The 21308-nt window shown below is 37.2% G+C and overlaps 1 protein-coding gene across 16 annotated transcripts in view; it reads right to left on the minus strand.

Moving 5' to 3' along the window:
- Positions 1–21308, minus strand: part of C3g (C3G guanyl-nucleotide exchange factor) — a 72736-nt gene that overhangs the window by 48523 nt on the left and 2905 nt on the right. For 7 of the 16 annotated variants that reach the window (XM_071702144.1, XM_071702140.1, XM_071702141.1 and 4 more), the window contains exons 1-2: positions 14809–15306; positions 8242–8610 (exon numbers count right to left, since the gene is read on the minus strand). The exons of 1 other annotated variant lie outside the window; for it this stretch is intronic. In XM_071702144.1, the coding sequence (XP_071558245.1) occupies positions 8242–8428 (187 nt within the window). In that variant the 5' untranslated portion in view covers positions 8429–8610; positions 14809–15306. Of the gene's footprint in view, positions 1–8241; positions 8611–14808; positions 15308–16205; positions 16593–16629; positions 16816–21308 lie in introns of those variants that run through there. 8 more of the 16 variants (XM_071702130.1, XM_071702133.1, XM_071702128.1 and 5 more) reach the window with 8 other exon arrangements.

Below are 21308 nucleotides of genomic sequence, written 5' to 3' on the forward strand. Positions count from 1 at the left end.
GTGGCAGTTCAAGACACGCCCCGCCAAATGCCATGGGGTTGCATTAACCCCCGACAGGTACGCCGAGTTTTATCATATCGTTAGAAAAAGAGAACTCGTTAAAATGCCGGGAAAGTAGCCGAGTCTATCGCATTCCGTCCGCTTAAGAGACACGTATTCTTGGAGCTTCGCTTCTTCCCGCTACCGTTTCTTTTCCACTTCTATTCTTACTTCTTTTCTTTGTCCCTAATAGCCGGTTTCATCCAGGTCGGTTAACTTTAACCTTAATTTAACCGGCTGTTTGTCTCTTTCCAGAAGTGGAACCACCGGGAGACAAGGGACCGAATTAAACTAAAGTTAAAGTTAAAGTTGAAGCTATCATCAGTGAGACAGGCCACAAGAGAATTCTTTAATTTTCAATTTTTTATTACTCATTTTTAATTGGCTTCGTAGGAAAATTGGTCACGTTCATTTATTCGTATCTTTTTCGTTTTTTCGACTGGATTATAAATTTCAAATATAAAATGTAATTTTGTGTGATTGTCGCAACGAGGTATGTTATATCAGTAAAAAATATAAATGTGTAAAAAAACTGTTGTAAAAAGCGATTTATATATAAAAACGTTTTCATTTATAGCTTTATGCAGTACGTATCAATTGAACCAGTGACGTCTAAATACCATTATTGAACCCGATTTTCCTCTGCAAATAACAAAACATGTCGCTACATGTTTTTACAAGCAACTTACGTTGCACATACATGGTGTTGTACATGTAGTCGTTGTTAATAGCAGCACCCAACCCTTTATTCGTTGTTGAAAATTCCCCATATGGAACTGCCTGCGGAAGTTAATACAAACACAGGAGTAAATAGTCCCCCCTGCGCGCATTTATCTCGTCGTCGTGCACCCTCGCTGTTCCGCGTTCATCGGATCAGCAATTAAACTGCATACCGAAAACGAAATTCTCTTTCCCGTGTAAATCAGTAGAAACCGCTCATGTACAATGTCCATTTGATCGAAGATACATAAAAATTACGATCTCTAATCGTATAATATCGCTCTGTTGTTTACCTCGAAGATGTTATCTTATGGTAGCGTTACCTATATATGGAATCATATAACGTTGATACATGATAATGTCAAATTCATGTATTACACAATTAAATCCTCTAACTAATTTAAAGTCTAGTTTTTCTTTGCAAAAATACCATCATTTATTACAATCTATAATCAAATATTTCAGTAATTCAGTGTTTAATTTTTGTTTAAGTAAACTTCGCTTGAAAATAATTAAAGAATAAAATTTTATTAACATTATGATTTGGACTATATCTCAGAAAATTTTACATTTTTAATTACTTAAAATATTTTTAAATATTAATCTCGTAAATATAACAAATTTTTCTTACCAAAAAAAGTAATTTAATTTTTTTTGTTTGGTTTTATTTTATTCAATTTAAATTTATAGTGATTAAACAAAAAAAAGAATCAAAAAGATAAAATGTGGTGAATACTCGTTCTTTGTTTATCAGCAATATTAAATTATATTACAATTTCATAAAAATTAAACCGCGCATGTCAATATCTCTGAAAAGATTAAACATTGCATTTCAACATTTTTATCAGAAATAAAAGACTAAATAGATGGTAAAAGTTTTTTACGTAAATTACGTGTGCGAATTTATCATCATCCTATACGAGAGTGCATTCCGAACGACGTATCTCGGAAAATATGAAAAACCGTCGGTTATCGAGATGCGCGACAGAAAAACCAATTTTTCAAGCGTAAACATTTATATTGCAACTACGCGTACCTGCATGTTAAAAAGAGATTTATGTCGCGCAAATACAGAAGTGGCCGCTTATTCGCGAATAGTTTCCGAAAGCTTTCATCTATGGAGAATCGATGTGGCCGGAAAGGGAGGACCGACGTACCGTAGGGGGAAGAGTGGCCCGAGGGTCCTCTGCGAAGAGGAAACTCTCGTGTAACGTCTTGATTAAGTGGCGGTTTGCACCCTCCAGGCGTCGCGTCGGGACACCCTCGTAAAACAGGCCCGCGCTCCTATATCTCCAATTGGCGCATTAAGCGCCGATCTGTACCCGCGAGATTTGATTTATTTAAACACATAACCGTGCAAGCAAACAAGAAACAGGTCCGTTCGTACATATGACCAACTGTAACTCAAGTTTGGACATACTATTATGTATTCGCGAGAATTATACATTTCAAAACCATAATTATATTTCTTATAATGCACGCATAATTTCTGTATTACGATATTTATGAACTATTGCAATGTGGTTCATAATTATTTTCAGCAAAGTTATTTTGCAAAAGTGGATTATCGTAAAACGATCGACCGACAATAACTAAGCAATGTAAATATAACATCCTGATGTATATCAAATCAAATCAAGATTAAAAGTGAATTAATATATAGAAAAAAAAAACAACTTACAAACTTAGAATAGGCTAATTTTAAAGAGTAAGCATCCATGCAGGTAATTATTCTTATCATATCCAATGCAAAAGGACTGGCTAGTGCATTTATATCGACGTCGCGTTTCGGCAACAAATTATTATTCATGAAAGTCCCCCAGGATGCTTCTGGCAATCCTATGCGAAGCTTCTGGAACACGGATTAAACCGCTCCGGGACTTTCGTCGAGAGTGTATTTATTACAACAGGGAGGGTTTTACCGGATGTTATGGAAGAGTCTCGGGCATACTTCAAAAGCAGCTCTTCTTTTTGTTCATGAATATGGATTTGCTTCAGCAATGAGCATAAAGACTTAATAACAAAGAATTAGAGATGCACTGAGAGAAAGTTTGCGAGCGAGACTATCAGATTCATTTCGCGGTGAAGCAAAACGTCCTTAGAGGGTATTTAGCTTTTAAATTCAGAAAATCTAACTTCGTAATAACTTCAATTTTTTTAATTTACTTTAGATTTTTTTTTTTTAATCAAAATTAAGTAATACCACAATTTATTCGTACTCTTCAAAATATAATATTAAAACATTCAAATGATATGCAAAAATTAAATGCAAAATTCACAAGAGCGATGCTTCGACAAATTTTGAAACGTGTGCTTTGTATATTGTCAGACTATATGACTTTAAACGTAATATCTCTTCAAACATGGATAAAATAACACAGTGGTAATATTCTCGTATCTCTTGTGCGAGCTACAATACAAGAGCGGGAATTATCGATTCATGTCATGTTAATATATCACGCGAATCGCTCGTTGCCGAAACTGCGAATTCGCAATGTCATTGACGCTCGAACAAATTCCGTTCGTCCGGTTTAATTTCCCGGACGACACTGACGAAATTTATTTCGCCAGTAATTACGTCTGTCGTTCCGCTTCGTGTTTATTAACGTCGACTTACACGTGCGTGCGACGACCACCGTGCGATGATAATGATGCTACGCCCCGTTTATATATGGACTGGTAAATTTATCCGGTGAAATTTCTGGTATCAAAAGCCGTATCCTAAAGTACCATGACAACCAATCCCCACCAACCCTGGATATTGCCCGCGGGTTGACACGTCAGAACCGGGAGAGCACCGACGGAGAATGACGGTACGGTTGGTCTGCGAGTGACACTGACCGATGAAATTAGCAAGTCTCGCGCGAAAAGTCATAAAAAAGCACCTTGCAACTTAAAATTCGGCGTTTATTAAATTTATGGGCATATTAACAATAAGTTATATATCTATTCGAAGAAATTAGGATAAGAGGTCGTTCTTATGATAATATTACTTTAAAGGAACGGAAGATTACAAAGACTATTAGATTTCTAATGATATAAAACTGTATCGATTGCAATAGATAATTTAAATAATTAATGTTATTGATTCTTGGACGATGATATTTTTCAAGAGTGAAGATAATATTAGAGGTTGTATCAGCATGTATGGATGATGAATTTCTTTAGAAAACACAATACTTAGCTACAATCATAAGGAATAACTTAAACGTTCGTCATCGTGAAAACTGTAGTGATGAATAATCTTTGAAACTATTTGGCAGACTTTATTCTACCCGAGATTAATTTTGGTGAAAAGTAAGGAAGTTTCGTAAACTGAATGACTAATATTGTTGCATGTTGTTTGACTTTGTAAATTTATACAAATTCTTTTCTTTCATCTTGTCAGATTATTATAAGATTTGATGTAATATAATGTATTATGATGTATTCCTTTCTAATTTTTTCTTATTCTTATAATATCTCATATAATATCTCAATTGATTAAATTTACCAAAAATTGAATAGATTTAAAGCACTTGTTTAAAAAATTATATTCAGTAAAACTTATAGTTTAATAGCTGGTAAAATCTTTTTTAGAAATGTGTAATTAATTTGGCGAACGGTGTCGCCTCAAAGTTCGTAAAAGTATGCCACCAGCACGAAAATCCACGTGCCAAGATTCTATTTCTGCGATCCATTCAGGCGAAAATATTCTCCGTATATGCTGCTTCTTTAAAAACAATTCGCGAACATGACTATTCATGAATAGCCTCCGGTTTCAAACCCGATTTAATTGGAGAACGGATAAATGGTTGAAGTGTGCCAATTCAGTGACTCCGACAAGTAATAAAAAAATGTAATAAAGTTTATCAGGTTTAAAAAAAAGTGCGGTTTAAAAAGAAAATATCAGGTTAAAAAGAAAATCAGGCTATATGCGTTACTTTGCCTCTGCAACCCTAAGTTATATCAGTTTATAGCACATTTAGATGATCGATAATCGCGCGCGTACTTCATCACCTACACGCCAACGTCTTTACATAATGTCGATTTTCTTTCAAGCCTGTCATTAAGGCTGCCTCGCGTTATTACGCTCTAATCGCTCGCAATTTAAGTTTACCCCGCGGGGGAAAATCATTTCATCCGTTAACTCGCGAATCGAAAGCGTTTTGCGGATCCGCGGACGCGCGTGAGACAGCGAACGTATTATAGCAATTTGCTCGCGCTTCGAGTCTAGAGGGAAATCACACAGGGTATAGTGTATCCCGTTGTGTCTATATTGCGGGGGAGACGCCGCCCGTAATAACAACGACACGTTAATGGTCGGAGGTGGTATACCTGCGATGAGCATGCGGTGCTTAATATGATTGACAGCACGAACTAGTAATTATCCGCCGAGATGCTTTCGCGCGCGTGTAAGGCTTAATGCGATAATGCGCGCGACGTAGACGCTGATCGTAACGCACTTTAAGAGGATGCAATTATTTAAACTCAAGTTAAGCAGAATGCCAATGCGTACAGCGGAATAGCGTGTAGAATGTATGGACGATTAGATCAGAGTGCGAACGATTTAGAGAAGTCTGCCAGAACAAACGAGTTTATTCCAGAAGTGACATCAATTTGATTGTAAAATGAATTTCAACTTAAAGTGCACGCAACATGCCGTCATCACGGAAGAATATCCGCGAATGACTAAAGGCGCGTAATAATATAAGAGAATAACGTCTAAAAATATAATTAAAAAAATGTTTAAATATAAATTGCTATTAATTCCCTTCTTAAGGCTCGTATTTATAGTCGTTGCATCTCAAATGTATCAAATGATGAGATACTAAGAATAATATTTTATATCTTGAGACATATTATACGACTGGAATGCTTCACGATATTACAATACGCAACAAAATAATTAGATCTCATCTCACGTTGTTAAATGTCTTCAGAAGATACAATAAAATTATTAATAAATAAGAATAAATAGGCTTAAAAAAATTGGAATAAAACTGGCTTATATATTACAGAAATAAATATCTAATTATTTGCGTTTTTTTTATTAAATAAATTAGTTGAAATATTCATCTGACAATAAAATATTTTCTATTCAGCTTTTATTTATATGTATGAAATTCATATCATACCTAATTATTGCTTTCTTATACCAACTTATAGGATAATTAATTCTAGAAACACGTAGAGAGATCAATCATAAACCTCAAACTTTATATTTAGAATAAAGTAAAGTCACACGACTTTAAAATTAACGATCTTTTTCTGTGTTTCATAGGTATAATTTATTCATAAATAATTTATTTTTATTTCACACAAATATATATATATATATATATATATATATATATAGAGAGAGAGAGAGAGAGAAAGAGAGTACAGAAATATCTTACTCCACTCATTATCCATGATGAGATACGAACACCATGAAGGTATTTTATTAATATTTAGGTAAAAATTTTATATTTTATACCTGTAAGTATTTTATAGTATTATTTTGCCATAGAATCAGCATATCAATTTACATCTTTCTCTTTTTTCTTATTCTTCATTAATTATTTGAGCGATAAACTTGAAAATTGAATGCTTAATCCCAATCAGGCCTCCTTTATCCATTGCACTCATACAACACAACACCCGCAGAAAACAATTAATCACGCGTACTAATTATCAAAGTAGAACAAACCGCACGGTATTTCCAACATTAATCACTTCATCATGTATATTGCGACTGTATATATTGCGACAACAGATTAATACGAAAAGTACGAAGCTCTATGACATCTGAATCTTGCAAATTAGTCGTTAACTGTTCGTATAGGAAATAATCGCGGTTAAAATACATTTTGATGCTCGACGCGATCGCGCTGTTAATCGTGGGAGTTAATTAATCATGTGGATTGTTTAAGTCGCTAATTGCTTGCAAGAAATAATCACGTCTCGACGGATTTGTGTCGAGAATTCGTCACACGCGGAGCGGCCCGCGTCGTTACCTGCCGACTCGAGTCTCACCGCGCGAATGATAACACGGCGCGCTGCGTGACGTTATCAAAACAAACACCAAGGCCGCAAGGCCGTACGCCGGCCGATCTCCCGCGAAATGTTATTTAACGTTCTACATACAAAATTTACGTCGAATATTCTCTTTCTTCTACCAGAATACTAAACAGTTATAGCGCATACATTCTGCGCTTCGTTTTGTGGACTCACTAGCATTGTCTAAGATAATAATTCCGCACGATGGAGAGATCGTTTTGGAAGATATTTGTTATTCGAATCCTAATTGAGACAATTTGCATCAATCTGGTTTGAAATTTATAATGATTTAATACCGGGAATTGTGTAGCGATTGTAAATTAACACAAACTAATTAATTGGTAATTCAATTTGCACTCGTATTACTAACAGCAAATTCTAACTGCTGTACACGAATTATTCAATTCTTTCTTTTAATGTGAATTTGTATGGTAGACTATACAATTTTCATATTTCATTTAAAAACAATTATTACATCTATTATTTAAAAAATAACATTTATCTTCGATAATCGCTTTGCATTGAACTGAAAAATTATTTACATAAATAAATGTATTATTATTTCTCTCTATTATGATTTTTAAACATCATTTTTATACAGAGAAATAAAATTATATAAATTTAAATTGTATGAATCAAGAATTACAATTTAATAAATCGAGAAAATCAGCTATTGCAAAAATGTTACGATTTATGAATCTTATTCATTTTTCTTCATTTATTGAAATCATACAATTTCACTGTCCTCAGAAGTAAAAAAATAGAAAAAGAATAACGATAAGGTAATTTTGATCGAAACAAAGATAAATTTTATTCCTCAAATAAATATCAATTTAGTATAGCAATGATATACGCGCGTGTCTACTTATCAGTGACATGTAGGTACCTAATATCGAGTTTGGAAAAGGTAAATGTCAAATAAGCGCATATCGCTACCTTAAATCAATATAAAAAGTATCACAAGTATCATATCCAGCGTTTCTTCTAAGACGTAAAAATGTCATAATAAAAGGACGGTGTTTTACAATCCTTAAATTTAACGATCCAAAGTCTATTCTTTGACATCGTCTCAAATTTCTCAGGCATGATGAGTAATCGTTTTAGTCTCAAGTCATCTCCGAAATGCGTCTCAAGACAAATTTCATCAGAGTTTCTTAACTGTATTGCGATTGTAAATTCAATGTAACAAATATCAAAATTGTTCTCAAAATCTCTTTACTAAACCATATATATCATATCTCAAAACGTTTCAACTGAATGCTTCAGCAGAAACAACTATAAATACGAGCGTAAAACAGTGTCAATGTAGAAAAAAAAGTAGCACAGATTCATGCAAAACCATAAGGAGAAAAAATAGGAAATGACTTCTCACGTTTTTACTTTTTTTTCTATTGTAGAAGCATTGACACAAAATGTGAAATCACCTCGCGTCCTTAACCTGAATTTTTTAAATGGAATTACCTTTCAAGTTGCAGGTCGATAAGGAACCGGAAAGAGTCCTGGCGTGATTGGTTACGGCCAGCAGCAAAGGTGTGGCCGTGACGTGAAAAGACTTCGATTTGGGCAAAAACTGTTTTTGCACCGTATAGCTGCGAGTTCGCCGCCGAAATCTCGGCGAGTCGAGAAAGCTGTCGTCGTACTGCGGCATTTTATGACACGAAGAACCGCGATTGGGTCTCTTTCAAACTGGACTTCGCGTCGTTGTTCATGGGGTGAATTTGCACGACGGCGTATTGCATTTCTAAGTACGTCTGTTCTGTCATAATGCACTTTCACTGTTCAATCTCACTTTCACTATGCACGATATAGTATAGATAATTATTACATCTTCTAAATGTGAATCATAAAATTAGAGAGAAATGCTACAAGCCAGCATTCATTTTTATGATATTCAGAAAAAGAATGCCCATAACTTTTCTATAGGAAAACGATTTTGCATCGCGCACTAACAAAAAGATGGTCGTGCAGTTTTTAAGGTTGCGATGTCTTTTCTTTTTCTTTTCCATTGAGAAAACGTACGCGTTTAATTGAGTTCGCGGAAAAACGAGACCCGGTATTTTTTTCGAATACCCTGAACTGTATCAAATGACAGCAAGACTGGTGGTTTAGTCCAGTCACTATGTACATTTAAAAAAGACATAATTCTGACCCAGGATTTTTCTTTTGGGGGGTGTTGGAGGGCTCAAGAAAAGCTTAATCTCAAGTTTTCGACCTCTGTTTCCCGTGTGCTTTTTTTACGGGAGTAAAAAATGTGAAAAAATGGTTTTTCCGCGATAACTCGGTTTCTAATAAAGTTACAAGGTCGAATCAGAGCTCATTTTAAAGCTTTTTTTACGCTCTACAAATTATATCGTATGACATTTTTACGTATGATCGATTGTTTTCGAGACATCGAACGAGAAAGGGAAATAAAAAAGTATAATATTTAGTTTTTTTCTTTTTACTCATTATTGTCGTCCGAAATTGCAAAAATGCTTCAAATGAAACTTGTAGAGCGTAAAAAAACCTACAATTTTTATTTGTTATTCATTTCATTTCGTTGAAAATTACGCCTTGTAGAGCGCCTCAAAGTGGAGAGTCGTCGCCATCGCGTCAGCGGCGCGTTGGTTACGTCGATACGCGGCACCGAACGCTTTCGCTAAGATTTTCGACTTCATTGACGCAAAAAAGTAACATAATAGGTGTTTTTTATAGGATTTTTCCCGCTCTACAAGTTACGTTCAGTGATATTTTGGCGTACGATCGATAGTTTTCGAGATATCGAACGAGAAAAGGAAAAATTGAGCATTTTTGTTTGTTTTTTTTTCTATTTTATCGTTTTTCGCACACGAATCTGTATAAACGCTTCAAATAAAACTTGCAAAGCAATAAAAATCGTAAAATGTTCTTATTTATTACTTTCATTTCGTTGAAAATTCCATATCGCACTACGCAAAGTTGCAAATAAATCTTGCAAAGCCTGAAATTATTGTAGCTATTTTGAAACCGTCAAGTTTTCTTAAGGGAATCAAACACGTATTTGCCATTGCAGATAGTTGTTTTGAAACGAAAATTGTTCATTACTTAATAAATAACAAGTTATTCGTATCTTGAACGTTTTGGTCGTGGCTGATTGTCGCCATCGTCTTCTTGAAGTTGAACCTCATTCGGGTGTTGCTCGTCGTCTTCGTCGTCGTTGAAATAGTCAAGCCCCACCTGCGCCTGCTGAGCTACTGCAGTTAATTTCATGTAAATGCAAGGGAAACTGCAGTGGCTCGTCTGATTGCCGAAAAGCAGGCATTAAATGTTCGATGATTTGCTATCACTGTTCCGGACAAACATGCCTGAATTCGATAACTCCGGCAGAAATTATGGCAAGTGAGATGGATGACTATTTCAACGACGACGAAGACGACGAGCAACACCCGAACAAGGTTCAACTTCAAGAAGACGATGGCGACAATCAGCCACGACCAAAACGTTCAAGATACGAATAACTTGTTATTTATTAAGTAATGAACAATTTTCGTTTCAAAACAACTATCTGCAATGGCAAATACGTGTTTGATTCCCTTAAGAAAACTTGACGGTTTCAAAATAGCTACAATAATTTCAGGCTTTGCAAGATTTATTTGCAACTTTGCGTAGTGCGATATGGAATTTTCAACGAAATGAAAGTAATAAATAAAAACATTTTACGATTTTTATTGCTTTGCAAGTTTTATTTGAAGCGTTTATACAGATTCGTGTGCGAAAAACGATAAAATAGAAAAAAAAACGAACAAAAATGCTCAATTTTTCCTTTTCTCGTTCGATATCTCGAAAACTATCGATCGTACGCCAAAATATCACTGATCGTAACTTGTAGAGCGGGAAAAATCCTATAAAAAACACCTATTATGTTACTTTTTTGCGTCAATGAAGTCGAAAATCTTAGCGAAAGCGTTCGATGCCGCGTATCGACGTAAACAACGCGCCGCTGACGCGATGGCGACGACTCTCCACTTTGAAGCGCTCTACAAGGCGTAATTTTCAACGAAATGAAATGAATAACAAATAAAAATTGTAGGTTTTTTTACGCTCTACAAGTTTCATTTGAAGCATTTTTGCAATTTCGGACGACAATAATGAGTAAAAAGAAAAAAACTAAATATTATACTTTTTTATTTCCCTTTCTCGTTCGATGTCTCGAAAACAATCGATCATACGTAAAAATGTCATACGATATAATTTGTAGAGCGTAAAAAAAGCTTTAAAATGAGCTCCGATTCGACCTTGTAACTTTATTAGAAACCGAGTTATCGCGGAAAAACCATTTTTTCACATTTTTTACTCCCGTAAAAAAAGCACACGGGAAACAGAGGTCGAAAACTTGAGATTAAGCTTTTCTTGAGCCCCCCAACACCCCTCAAAAGAAAAATCCTGGGTCAGAATTATGTCTTTTATAATCCGTTTTTTTGTACATAGTGACTGGACTAGTTATCGATAGACAATATCGAGGATCACAAGCTTGGGTGATTCTGAATGCATTGTACCGTGGTCAATATTGCCCCATAAAAATACCGCTCGCGACAATAAGCGGTTTCTATCAGAAACGGATAATCGACTCGCGAAAGGTAATTTCTATATTCCCAAAAGATTTGTGTCTGGATGTACCTTCACACGACCTATCATCCACTTTCAACCAAACGGTGATGTCGAGACAAATAATCGACCGAAAACGTTTGGAAACAGCGAGAATTTCGTCTACTCGCAATCAGTAAAAAAATCATATTTTATGTAAAATTAATCTGTACTATTTTTCATAATACGAACGTCTAATGTCCATTTCTACCAATGCCGATTAACTTTAATCTCGGCTTAACTTACTTTTTATCCTTTTCTAGTTTTGAGAATTAGAAAAAGATAAAAAGTAAATTAGACCGAGATTAAAGTTAATCCGCATTGGTAGAAATGGACATAAATCGGAATCAGATCGACAAATAAACTCGCGACATCGTTCACCTCGTTAAGCAAGTCATTCGTGTTTGCTTGTTTGTTCCGAATTAGCTTTAAAAGTTGCTCAAAATGAATCTATATAATGACATCTTCGCCGATCTACTCTATCGCTGCTCTGATAATTCCGATCGAGCGCAAAACTGCCGAGTGGAAATCTTGAAATTCATAGATTGGTCGAAACCGATGACAGGAGAGCTAAATATACACGTGCGGCGATACATGCATCGCGACCTCGAGTATCTACTGTGCCGCGATACAGATAGTGCTACACTAAACTAAGGCGTCAGTTTCTAGGGTTGTCTATTTTAACGCGTCGGATGTTCCGTCACGATTTCTGCGTCTAGCGCTTCCGCGTCGCTCCCGCGATATATGTCAGACGTAAACTTATCGTGACGCCGTTAAATGGCTGTCGCGCGACAAGTACCAGCAATAGCTTCGTTCCTCGAAGTCTCATGTAGCGTGATAGCGCTCAAAATTTCTCTCGCACAGTTCACGCTTAACTTAACCGCAACGATAACTTGTCACGACGTGACAACTTTTGCAACTTGTCACTATAGATAAAGTTCTAATTTATCATTCATAGGTATGTTTCTCACTTTATAAAATACAAAAATCTTAAAATGTTCTATGTAAATCGCGGTATGTATGATTAATATTTTCTTAATTCACTGCTCATATATATGAAGAGGCCGAGACGATAAAATAATGCACTTTGAATGTAATATGTTCATAACTATATGTTCAAAAACATGATGTCATAATTCATGTTGTTTCTTCTTCCATTATTCCTTTATATATTGTCTTTATAAAAAGCGTATTTCTGTTCCCAGCCTTTCCATTCTCTACATAAAGAATATAAAATATGTAAAAATGTCAAAAAGCTACTAAATTTAGTATATTTGAATCGCCTGTCGGATTAATGGTTAAACGCAAGGTCTTGGAATCGTTTTCTGTGATTTTGTCTTTAGAACAAGATATAGAATCAAATCAACTTTAATCAATATTTACGAAAACTGTCCATAGTTTATGACTCGTTAGATATACATGACATATATTTGTGAGAACGTCGAAGAATTGACACATATTCACGGGAAAGAATATCGGGCAGAGGAGAGTATCGAATTTCTTAAGGTATCGTCTTGTACAACAAACGATTCGCGATTACTGGAGCGAAAAGCCGACCTCTTCTCTGCCTTTCGACCACCTACCGAGGTCCTACATTGCTTTTACTACTTTCAGAACGATGTGTATAATCCGATACGGTACCAGGAGGTCGGTCGTGTAACTCGTGCTACGGTACGGTAAGCACAAGGGCCAGATACAGTTCTTCTGGACTACTTGTTGTCTTGTAAAATTATCGAATTTTCTCGAGACATTATACTCGCGACAACGGTAAGCAAAGGCTTTGACGCTAGTCCTCAAGCTCGGTGGTATTAAAATTCGTTCAGGGACGTTGGCACGTCGCTGAAAAATTGTGAGCACGAACTTTCATGAAAATACGATGCGCAATTAAATTCTTCTACTATTAAATGTGTCTGAAAGATTTGCTTTTGATTTATAATCTGACTTCTTATAACTTCACGGAGAGAATTTTTTGTTATATTTTACCCTAAAATTCACTACAAACTTGGGACAACTTGGCAACCAAGGAATTTTTAAAATATACAAAAGACATTTTACAAACAACGTGATAAAAATTACCAAGCAAATTGGTAAATTTTGAAAAATTATTGAAATTTCCTAGATATATTTTAGTAAAATTAATCAAACATATTTTATATTTTGATGTAATAGATATTAATATTTTTTATTGTGGTAGATATATTACTCAGAATAGCTCGCATAAAATTCTTGGTGGTACATGTTGTCCCGCAACTACCATGATTTCAGGGTAAATTTTAAGAGAAAATTCTCTCCGTGTTGTATTATACAAATAAACAGAGTAAATGGAAACGTTCATTACGAGGAAATTTTCTGCAAAACAGGTATTTCTATTCCGATAAAAACTCGGATTGAAAAATAATATCTTCTGTTGCGAAAGTTTCTGCAGCCTGTTTTCCTGTTTAAAAGTATCGTATTTTTATGAACGAAACACGCAAACACTCGAGCCGACAAATAACAGATATGTTTTCTACGCGAAATTGTTTACGTTTCATTAATCGTATGTAACGTGCGACTGATCAAAACTACGAGTAGCTAGACCTAGATCACTTAAAACGTCGTAAAGAAAACCGTCGATCTCATATTTCAAACAACCTTAAATATTTATAGTCTCCTTTATCATTATATCTTTTTGCATTATAAATTTACTGCTAGCACGCGCAACTAATAATTATGAAATGTTTTTAAATTAATGTATTCGATCATTTTCGTTAATATACGCGTCGCTTTCCTTTTCATACTCTTATTGATGAACTTCGATCATCGATCGAAGATCGTCAATATACGGTCCATTATCTATCACGAAACAAGCGAGGCGCAGTCTTGTGAAAATATCTCAGCAGTATGTGATGTTCCGATTAGCAATAATTAGCACTGATGAACTTGCGACCCAGTTGCGCTACATTTCCTGTCGCGTTCGTCGCATCGTTATTTTCGGATCCACCGCTATCTTTACGCTTACGCAGATCTGCGTTATGTACCGCGCGTCTGAAAATTATCGTTCGCGCAGATGACGTTTCCAAATGGTAGGAGCTATACGCCACGAACGACTTCACGTCCGAAAATAAGTGGCAAACGTAATAACGTAAAAATTTATCACGCGCTGCACATGAGGAACATCCCGACTCTGACACCACCGTATATAGACGTGCAATCGTAAAACGTTACAGTATAATACAAACGCATTTCGATATAAACACGATACGAACATGTGAAACATTCCATTGAACGGAATCGAGATAATTCGCCAAAATAATTTTATCAGGAATTCGACTCGGTTGAACTACGTAATTAATTCGTGTGCTATGCGAACACGGTGAAATATATTCGCGTGTACGAAAAGTACATTTAATTTAACAAACCGGAATTCGTTAAATTGTAATTACCTACCATGATTGTCAGACGGTTAACGGGATAACGATCGTACGTATAAAAAAGAAATATCTCCGGGCGTTTCATTTTCATTGTCGCGAATAAAAATGCATATTTGCACATTCGTGGTGCCGCAAATTTAACCGATCCATTTAAAATGGCTCTGCCACGGAATTCTATCGCGGTGCATGAAAATCTTATCGTGATATTATGCCCTTTATATCTTATCTGTCCGTCTCCTATCTCGGAGATGCAGAGATGCGTTTGCGGGATGGACGGACGGTAACAGTCCCGTTTCGCGCATTAATTAACGCCACACGCGCGAGTAAACTTGCACGAGCACAATACAGCCTCTCCCGGCATCTCTGCTCACACGCGCGACTTGCAGGCGTTTACTAAACGCGTACGCAACGAGCCCTTTCATCTGATCGCGCCTTGATCGTTTAACACGTAACGTCTGCAAACCGTCCGCTCCACATCCGCGCGACGTATCGCGATCTTCTGAGATCATCCCGCAATTGCTATATACCGCATTGAATAATTGCGGCCTTATGCACTGAAGATAAAGTCCGCGCGATTTGACCGAGTTGATATAGTCGTCACGCGCGCATGCGTCTTCAAATCAAATATTCCATGGGGAGTTAATATTGCGACCTTGTTTATAAGTAATTGCGTCAACACACATTGAATTATATTCGATCAGTTACGATTGATAATGGTTGCACCAATTCGATCAATGTCTTTTACGAACTTTTTCTTGGCACACGTATTATTGATCATCTCAGCGGACTATTCAATTAATTAATAAAAATAGAATATTCGGAAAGCGCGAGGCTAACTTCACAGACGTTTGGCAATAGATCCGTTCTTTTTAGTTGAACTTTTTGCACCGTTCACCTCTCCTCTTTTTTTCTCTCCAACGGGGAAAGAAAAAGGAGAAAAGATGAAGCAAGAAGTTAAGTTAAAAAGAACAAATCCATTTTCATCTAACAGATGAGATGTTAAACGGTAGAACATCGCTGCTCTCAAAGTTTCACGGAGTGAAACAGCCACGAATCGTCCTGCGCGAAGTAATTAAGAGACGGATTAGTTACGTTGTTCCAATTCCACTCGGGTCACGTACATTCATTATACGGTAAGCAACAACGAGGGGCCGATTAAGCCGCGCGAGTATTACGTCCATAATCGACGTTCCGTAATTCGACTGCCTCCCATTTAATCGAGTAATTAATCAGCCGGCGGCGGCGGCGGCGGCGGATCGCGTTTCCACTCTGCTCCGCCGCGCCGTGTCACGTATTCTGCAAAGAGTACGCGGAAAAGATGTCCGGGTCATCGCCTGTGTCAGGAGCGTCGCTTTTAAATGCCCTGGCGACGCGTCGTTGCGGTAAACACCCACTTAATCCGCACGCAATTACCATATGCAACACTGAGTGGCGAATTGACATTTCGATGCCCTTTATACACATCACTGTTAACAGACGCGTTCCACCGCGCGATTTTTATTCGCTCCCGACGCCAACACGCCTAGAAACGCGCTGTCGCATTTCCGAGCACCGTCGTCGCGCCATTCATATATTTTTAACATTATACCAATAAACGGAATAATAGCAACAATCGATTATCCTGCCCGCGCGATCTTTATCTTATAATATTTATCTCATTCAGTATCCCGGTGCCCCTCGACGACGTACCGTGATACGTCGCATTAACATTCAGGAAGTTAAATTGACGTCGATAAAAATAAACTTTAAATGAATATAAAGACAAATAACTATATTCAGCTATAAACAATAATTAATTAAATTGAACATGTTGAGGGAAAAGAGGGTATAAATTCACCAACGCGACGAGACTTCACTGAAGAACCCGAAAACTCGATATCGTACCAACGGAATTCGAAATGCCCGTTTACGTCTGCGAGAAAGTAAATCTGGACTAGACGGATCCAGTTGCGAACAAGTACGCGGGTTAGAACTAACTTCGTCGCGAATCCGAGGTGAACTGTCGTTCTCGCCGACAGGCCGTTGGCGCAAGATTGGCCGGTAATATCTGCGACTTTGGCCGGGAAAGAAGCCTTGTCTATTTTAACGGGTCAGAGAGAGGGAAAGAGAGAGAGAGAGGAACGGACGAGTAAAAGACGTATGAGGGAGGGAGTGACGGTGGTGAGAGGGTTAACGGAGGAGGGACAAAAGACCTCGTGCACAGAGAGGCCCGGCTCTTACGTTCCGCTCTTTATTTCGAGATACGAGACCGAAAGCCGACGGACGGGACAACGAAGACACAATTTATTTGCGGACCTTCGCAACCCAGTGACGTCTCTCGAACCGATGCTTTTCACTATCGGGAATTAATTCGTGAACGCTCAACGGAGGATTGACGAAAATCCTTGACGACCGAGGACGTTCTATTCGGACCATTTCACTCGGTTCTTCGAACATAAATCGCTTTTTCTTTTTTTCTCCCCGAAAATTGTGACGTATTCGAAATAGCAATTGTCAGTATCGTACTTGAGATCGAACCGAGGCTTTTTACTATCGGGAATTAATCCGTAAACGCTCAACGGAAGATTGATGGAAAATCCTTGATGAACGAGGACGTTCTATTCAGTCCATTCCATTCTTCGAACATAAATTGTTTTCTCTTTTTCATCGAAAATTATGAATTGAATATACACATCAAAATAGGTTTAATTGTACATTGCGTATCGTACTTGAGATTTTCGAACGAACCAAGCATGTTAGATACTTGTCTGAAAGCTGTATCCCTACATCGTGTTTTTCCTTCAAAACAAAGGCTTGTTAGTGATGTTTTGTTGCATAATCTTTGCAAAGATCTTGCGCGAGACTGTTATTGCCATCGCTACTTGCATTGTATTAGTATGTGAGAAGAAGTATCGCTCATGCTGATGTTAAAACTAGTATTGTCATCGCCATTGCACGCTGAATTGGCTCGCATAGGAAAACGACAGTGAATAGTCCGCGCCTCGGAGCCTCGATGGATCCCAAGATATCCAAGTGCGCGAAAGTAACCCAGAATATACATGCATTTTCGATATTTTATTATGATATATTTATATTATTCTTGATTAATCAATTCTTTATCTTTATTTAAGTAACAGGATATTGATGATAAAACAAGCGCCAATGAGAGCTAATCAATTACAACTCGAGACGTTGCACAAATTTGATATAACGAGGTACTAATTTATTATAAACTAAATATATGTATAAGTATTTTGGATACCCATTTTGGATGGAATCTAATCTATATCATTTGTTTTATGCCGCACACAGAATACATTTTACATTTAAAACATATAAATAAAACGGAAAAGATAATCTAGAAAGATAAATACATATATATTTTTACGGGCCAACAACACGCACTTCAAGTTTCCGTCTTCAAGTTTCGATCTTTCCCTTTGCGTAATTGTTTCAAAATCGCGGCAAGAATAAAATCGAGGCGGAAAATCGAGGCGTTTGTAGTTCTGATTGTGAGCAGGATCAACGGTAATATGCGCGTGAACTAGTTTTAACACGTGCGTGCATTTTTTTCTCCTCTTCTTTTTCTTTTCTTGTGTTTTGCGCGGTCGCGGCGTAACGCGAAAACGATTGCATATTAATGAATCGTTGAGTTAACGTTACCGCGATGTGCATCGTCGGCGTTGGCGTTGCGAATGCGTGTTTCTGGCACGGGCTCTGCATCATCGGCCTGGTCGACACGAGGTTTGTAACAACTCGGCCGCGTATTTGCATAGATATTGGCAGATCGGACTGCCGGAGGAACGGAAGGCTGGCTGCGCATGATTGCGGTTCCTAAACGACTCGCGCGGACAGATCGAATCCAATAAAGGCGCTAAATCACGTGTGTGCCGCAGAAATATTGCAAAGCATAGACGTTCGCGGAATGAAATCGAAATATTGCGAGGCGACCGCGTTCGTCTCGCAAGAATGAGCGTAATAACAATCTCTTTAAGGGTCTATTTTTACGATCCTGGCACTTGGCATGGACTTTGATAAGTTTCATAGACAGTGAAAAGCTTATCGTTGAATTATTGAAAACGGAAAAATTAAGAAGCGTATGTCTTGTACCGCAATAGAGAATGTTTCCTTTCTGTTTACATACCTGTTGTACAGCTTGTGCTAATTAGCGGTGTTTTTCGCAATCGAATTGCGAGTAATCACATTTAAAATAATTTTTTCGATTCTTCCAGAGGAAGGAACGGTTAAATATGTTTAAAAAAAAAGAAAGTGCAAGGATAGCATATAGAGATCGCGAAAGTCTTTTATAGACCGATTAACATATATGCATATTATTTAATTAGCATCTATCTTATGGAAATCACGATTTTATGAATACTTGTCCGTCATAATTTTGAAATCGCTTCCTGGAGATCTTAACGGGATTTATATAATAAAAAAATCTTTCACTTAATCGTGAAACTCAAGTGCTAAAAGAAATTTCCTTTTCGAAATCGAACATATTTTATGAAAAGCTATAAAATATATCACCACGTCGCACTTTGCATGCGAATTAGCATCGATAATTTTTAAGTGCAATCTATCAGTGGTAGCAAGGAAGCGGAAGATCGAATGTACATTTCCGTTAATCTTCAAACGTTCCTTGTACTCTTTTGATATCGCGTCGGTACTAATAAAAATTTATAGAGCGCAATAATTGCGGTAATGGAGGTTTATCGAGGAAAGCATGTTCCACCGCATACCACACTAATTGCAATTCTGCTACCATTCTAATATTTAGAAATGTTATGGATTTCATGTACCTATCTCTCATATATCTCGCAGTAACGATTGAACTATCTACAAATCTCCGTATTAAAATAAGAATATACAGCAACAATCATTAATCAGTCAGTATATAAACACTTGCAGGGAATTATTCTCAAGCCAATTCTTCGTTGTATATAATTATTTTGTCATACAAGTTAATATTCATTTCTGGTTAAAAACATTTATAAATGTTTTGTCCCCAGTAAATCCCTTTTGTTAAGCAATGTCTATTTTCTGCAAATACTCTCATAAATTATTCGGAGACGGTATTCATTACCGTACTCGCAATATCTTCTTATACATACAATTAACCATTAATTATGTACGCTTCGAAATCATTATGCTTGTCTTACGAACAATTATAGAGATACGCGAGTCGCACGTTACCGTTTTCATGACACACGTATATAGAAAAGGTTCGTCGTTCTCGCATTTATATAAACGATTCGTTATCCGGCGGGACAAGACTATCTTTCATCTAGAAACGCGAATTTACCTAGACGCACGAATTTCGAGAATTTTTACTTTGCGAGCACGCGAAGGCTTTTAGCGACGGTTATTAGCGGAAGCTTTCCGCAGTCGTAGTAACGATGGGAGGAGTCTACGGATTAGGCAGCGACACGGCTAAAGCAACCGCGTACAAAGGCCATAATGGATACAATAGTGACGAAACAGAGACGAAAGATCCGACGAGATAAAGTGGATCCGACGGGATCCCGATCTCGCGCTTCCACCTTCCGCTCCGCTATATCACTCCGCCTTCTCCGCCACTCCCGTAAGATTACTCGAGTGTCGGGACGAGGTATTGCCGACGGCATTCATCGCGGCAGCATGCAGCATCGTCATACGTTTGCCGCGCAACATGGTACACTTGCCACTATAGAATTATTTCAATGCGACTATCTAACCCTCTCCTAGAGTTGGAAATTTAATGAGTCCGCCATTCAGACGAGACTACGTCGCGGCTATGCGGCAGATTTACTATTGATTCCGCTCGTGGCACCGGCCAATAAAATCACAATGTAATATGGTATTCCTGTTTCAAAGAGACAGAGAGAGAAAGAGAGAGAAATTAACGTCCAAACGAGATTTCAGGCAAAATACACTCGACAATCGTTACAGCCGCAAGCGATGAAAATATCGGAGATTTTTTTCTATCAAGAGTTATTTCTGGATATAATGAAATTTATTCTGTATTTTTAAAATCGATTAAAACTTGGAAAACCTCGAATATACGAATAATGCTTCCGCGTTGCGCTCGGGGCGATTAAACGCGAAGTAATTCATTTAGAAGGGGAAATGTAGAGGATAATTAACGAAAAAAAAAAGCAACGTCCGAACCGACAAACGCGTTACAATTGCGGCGGCCAACAGATCAACTCGAATTAAACGCAATTACGTGAAGCAGATGATGTATAGGGTTAATTGTCCTCAGTTTTACCCGGCAAATTGATCGAACCCACCCTTTTACTTAAGTACCTCTGTCCGTCGCACAGCCTTTCAAGGTCGAAACGTATCAGCTCCGATAAGCTACACCTGTTACACCTGTGCATTATCAAAATCTAATCGTCCGACAGATCCAACGTTTATCCGCTTCTAATAGAAATTCGTGATTTCGTATGCGACACACGAACTTGCGCGCGATATGGAAAAATGGATATTTTTCCAATATTTTCCCTTCGGCGTTACATATACGGATAGTATAACGGAGATGTAACGAGAAATTTT

The sequence above is a fragment of the Temnothorax nylanderi genome, unplaced genomic scaffold (assembly GCF_030848795.1).
Source record: "Temnothorax nylanderi isolate EJ_2023f unplaced genomic scaffold, tnyl_v1.0 TNYL_tig0028_pilon, whole genome shotgun sequence".
In the NCBI taxonomy this organism is placed as follows: Eukaryota; Metazoa; Arthropoda; class Insecta; order Hymenoptera; family Formicidae; genus Temnothorax; species Temnothorax nylanderi.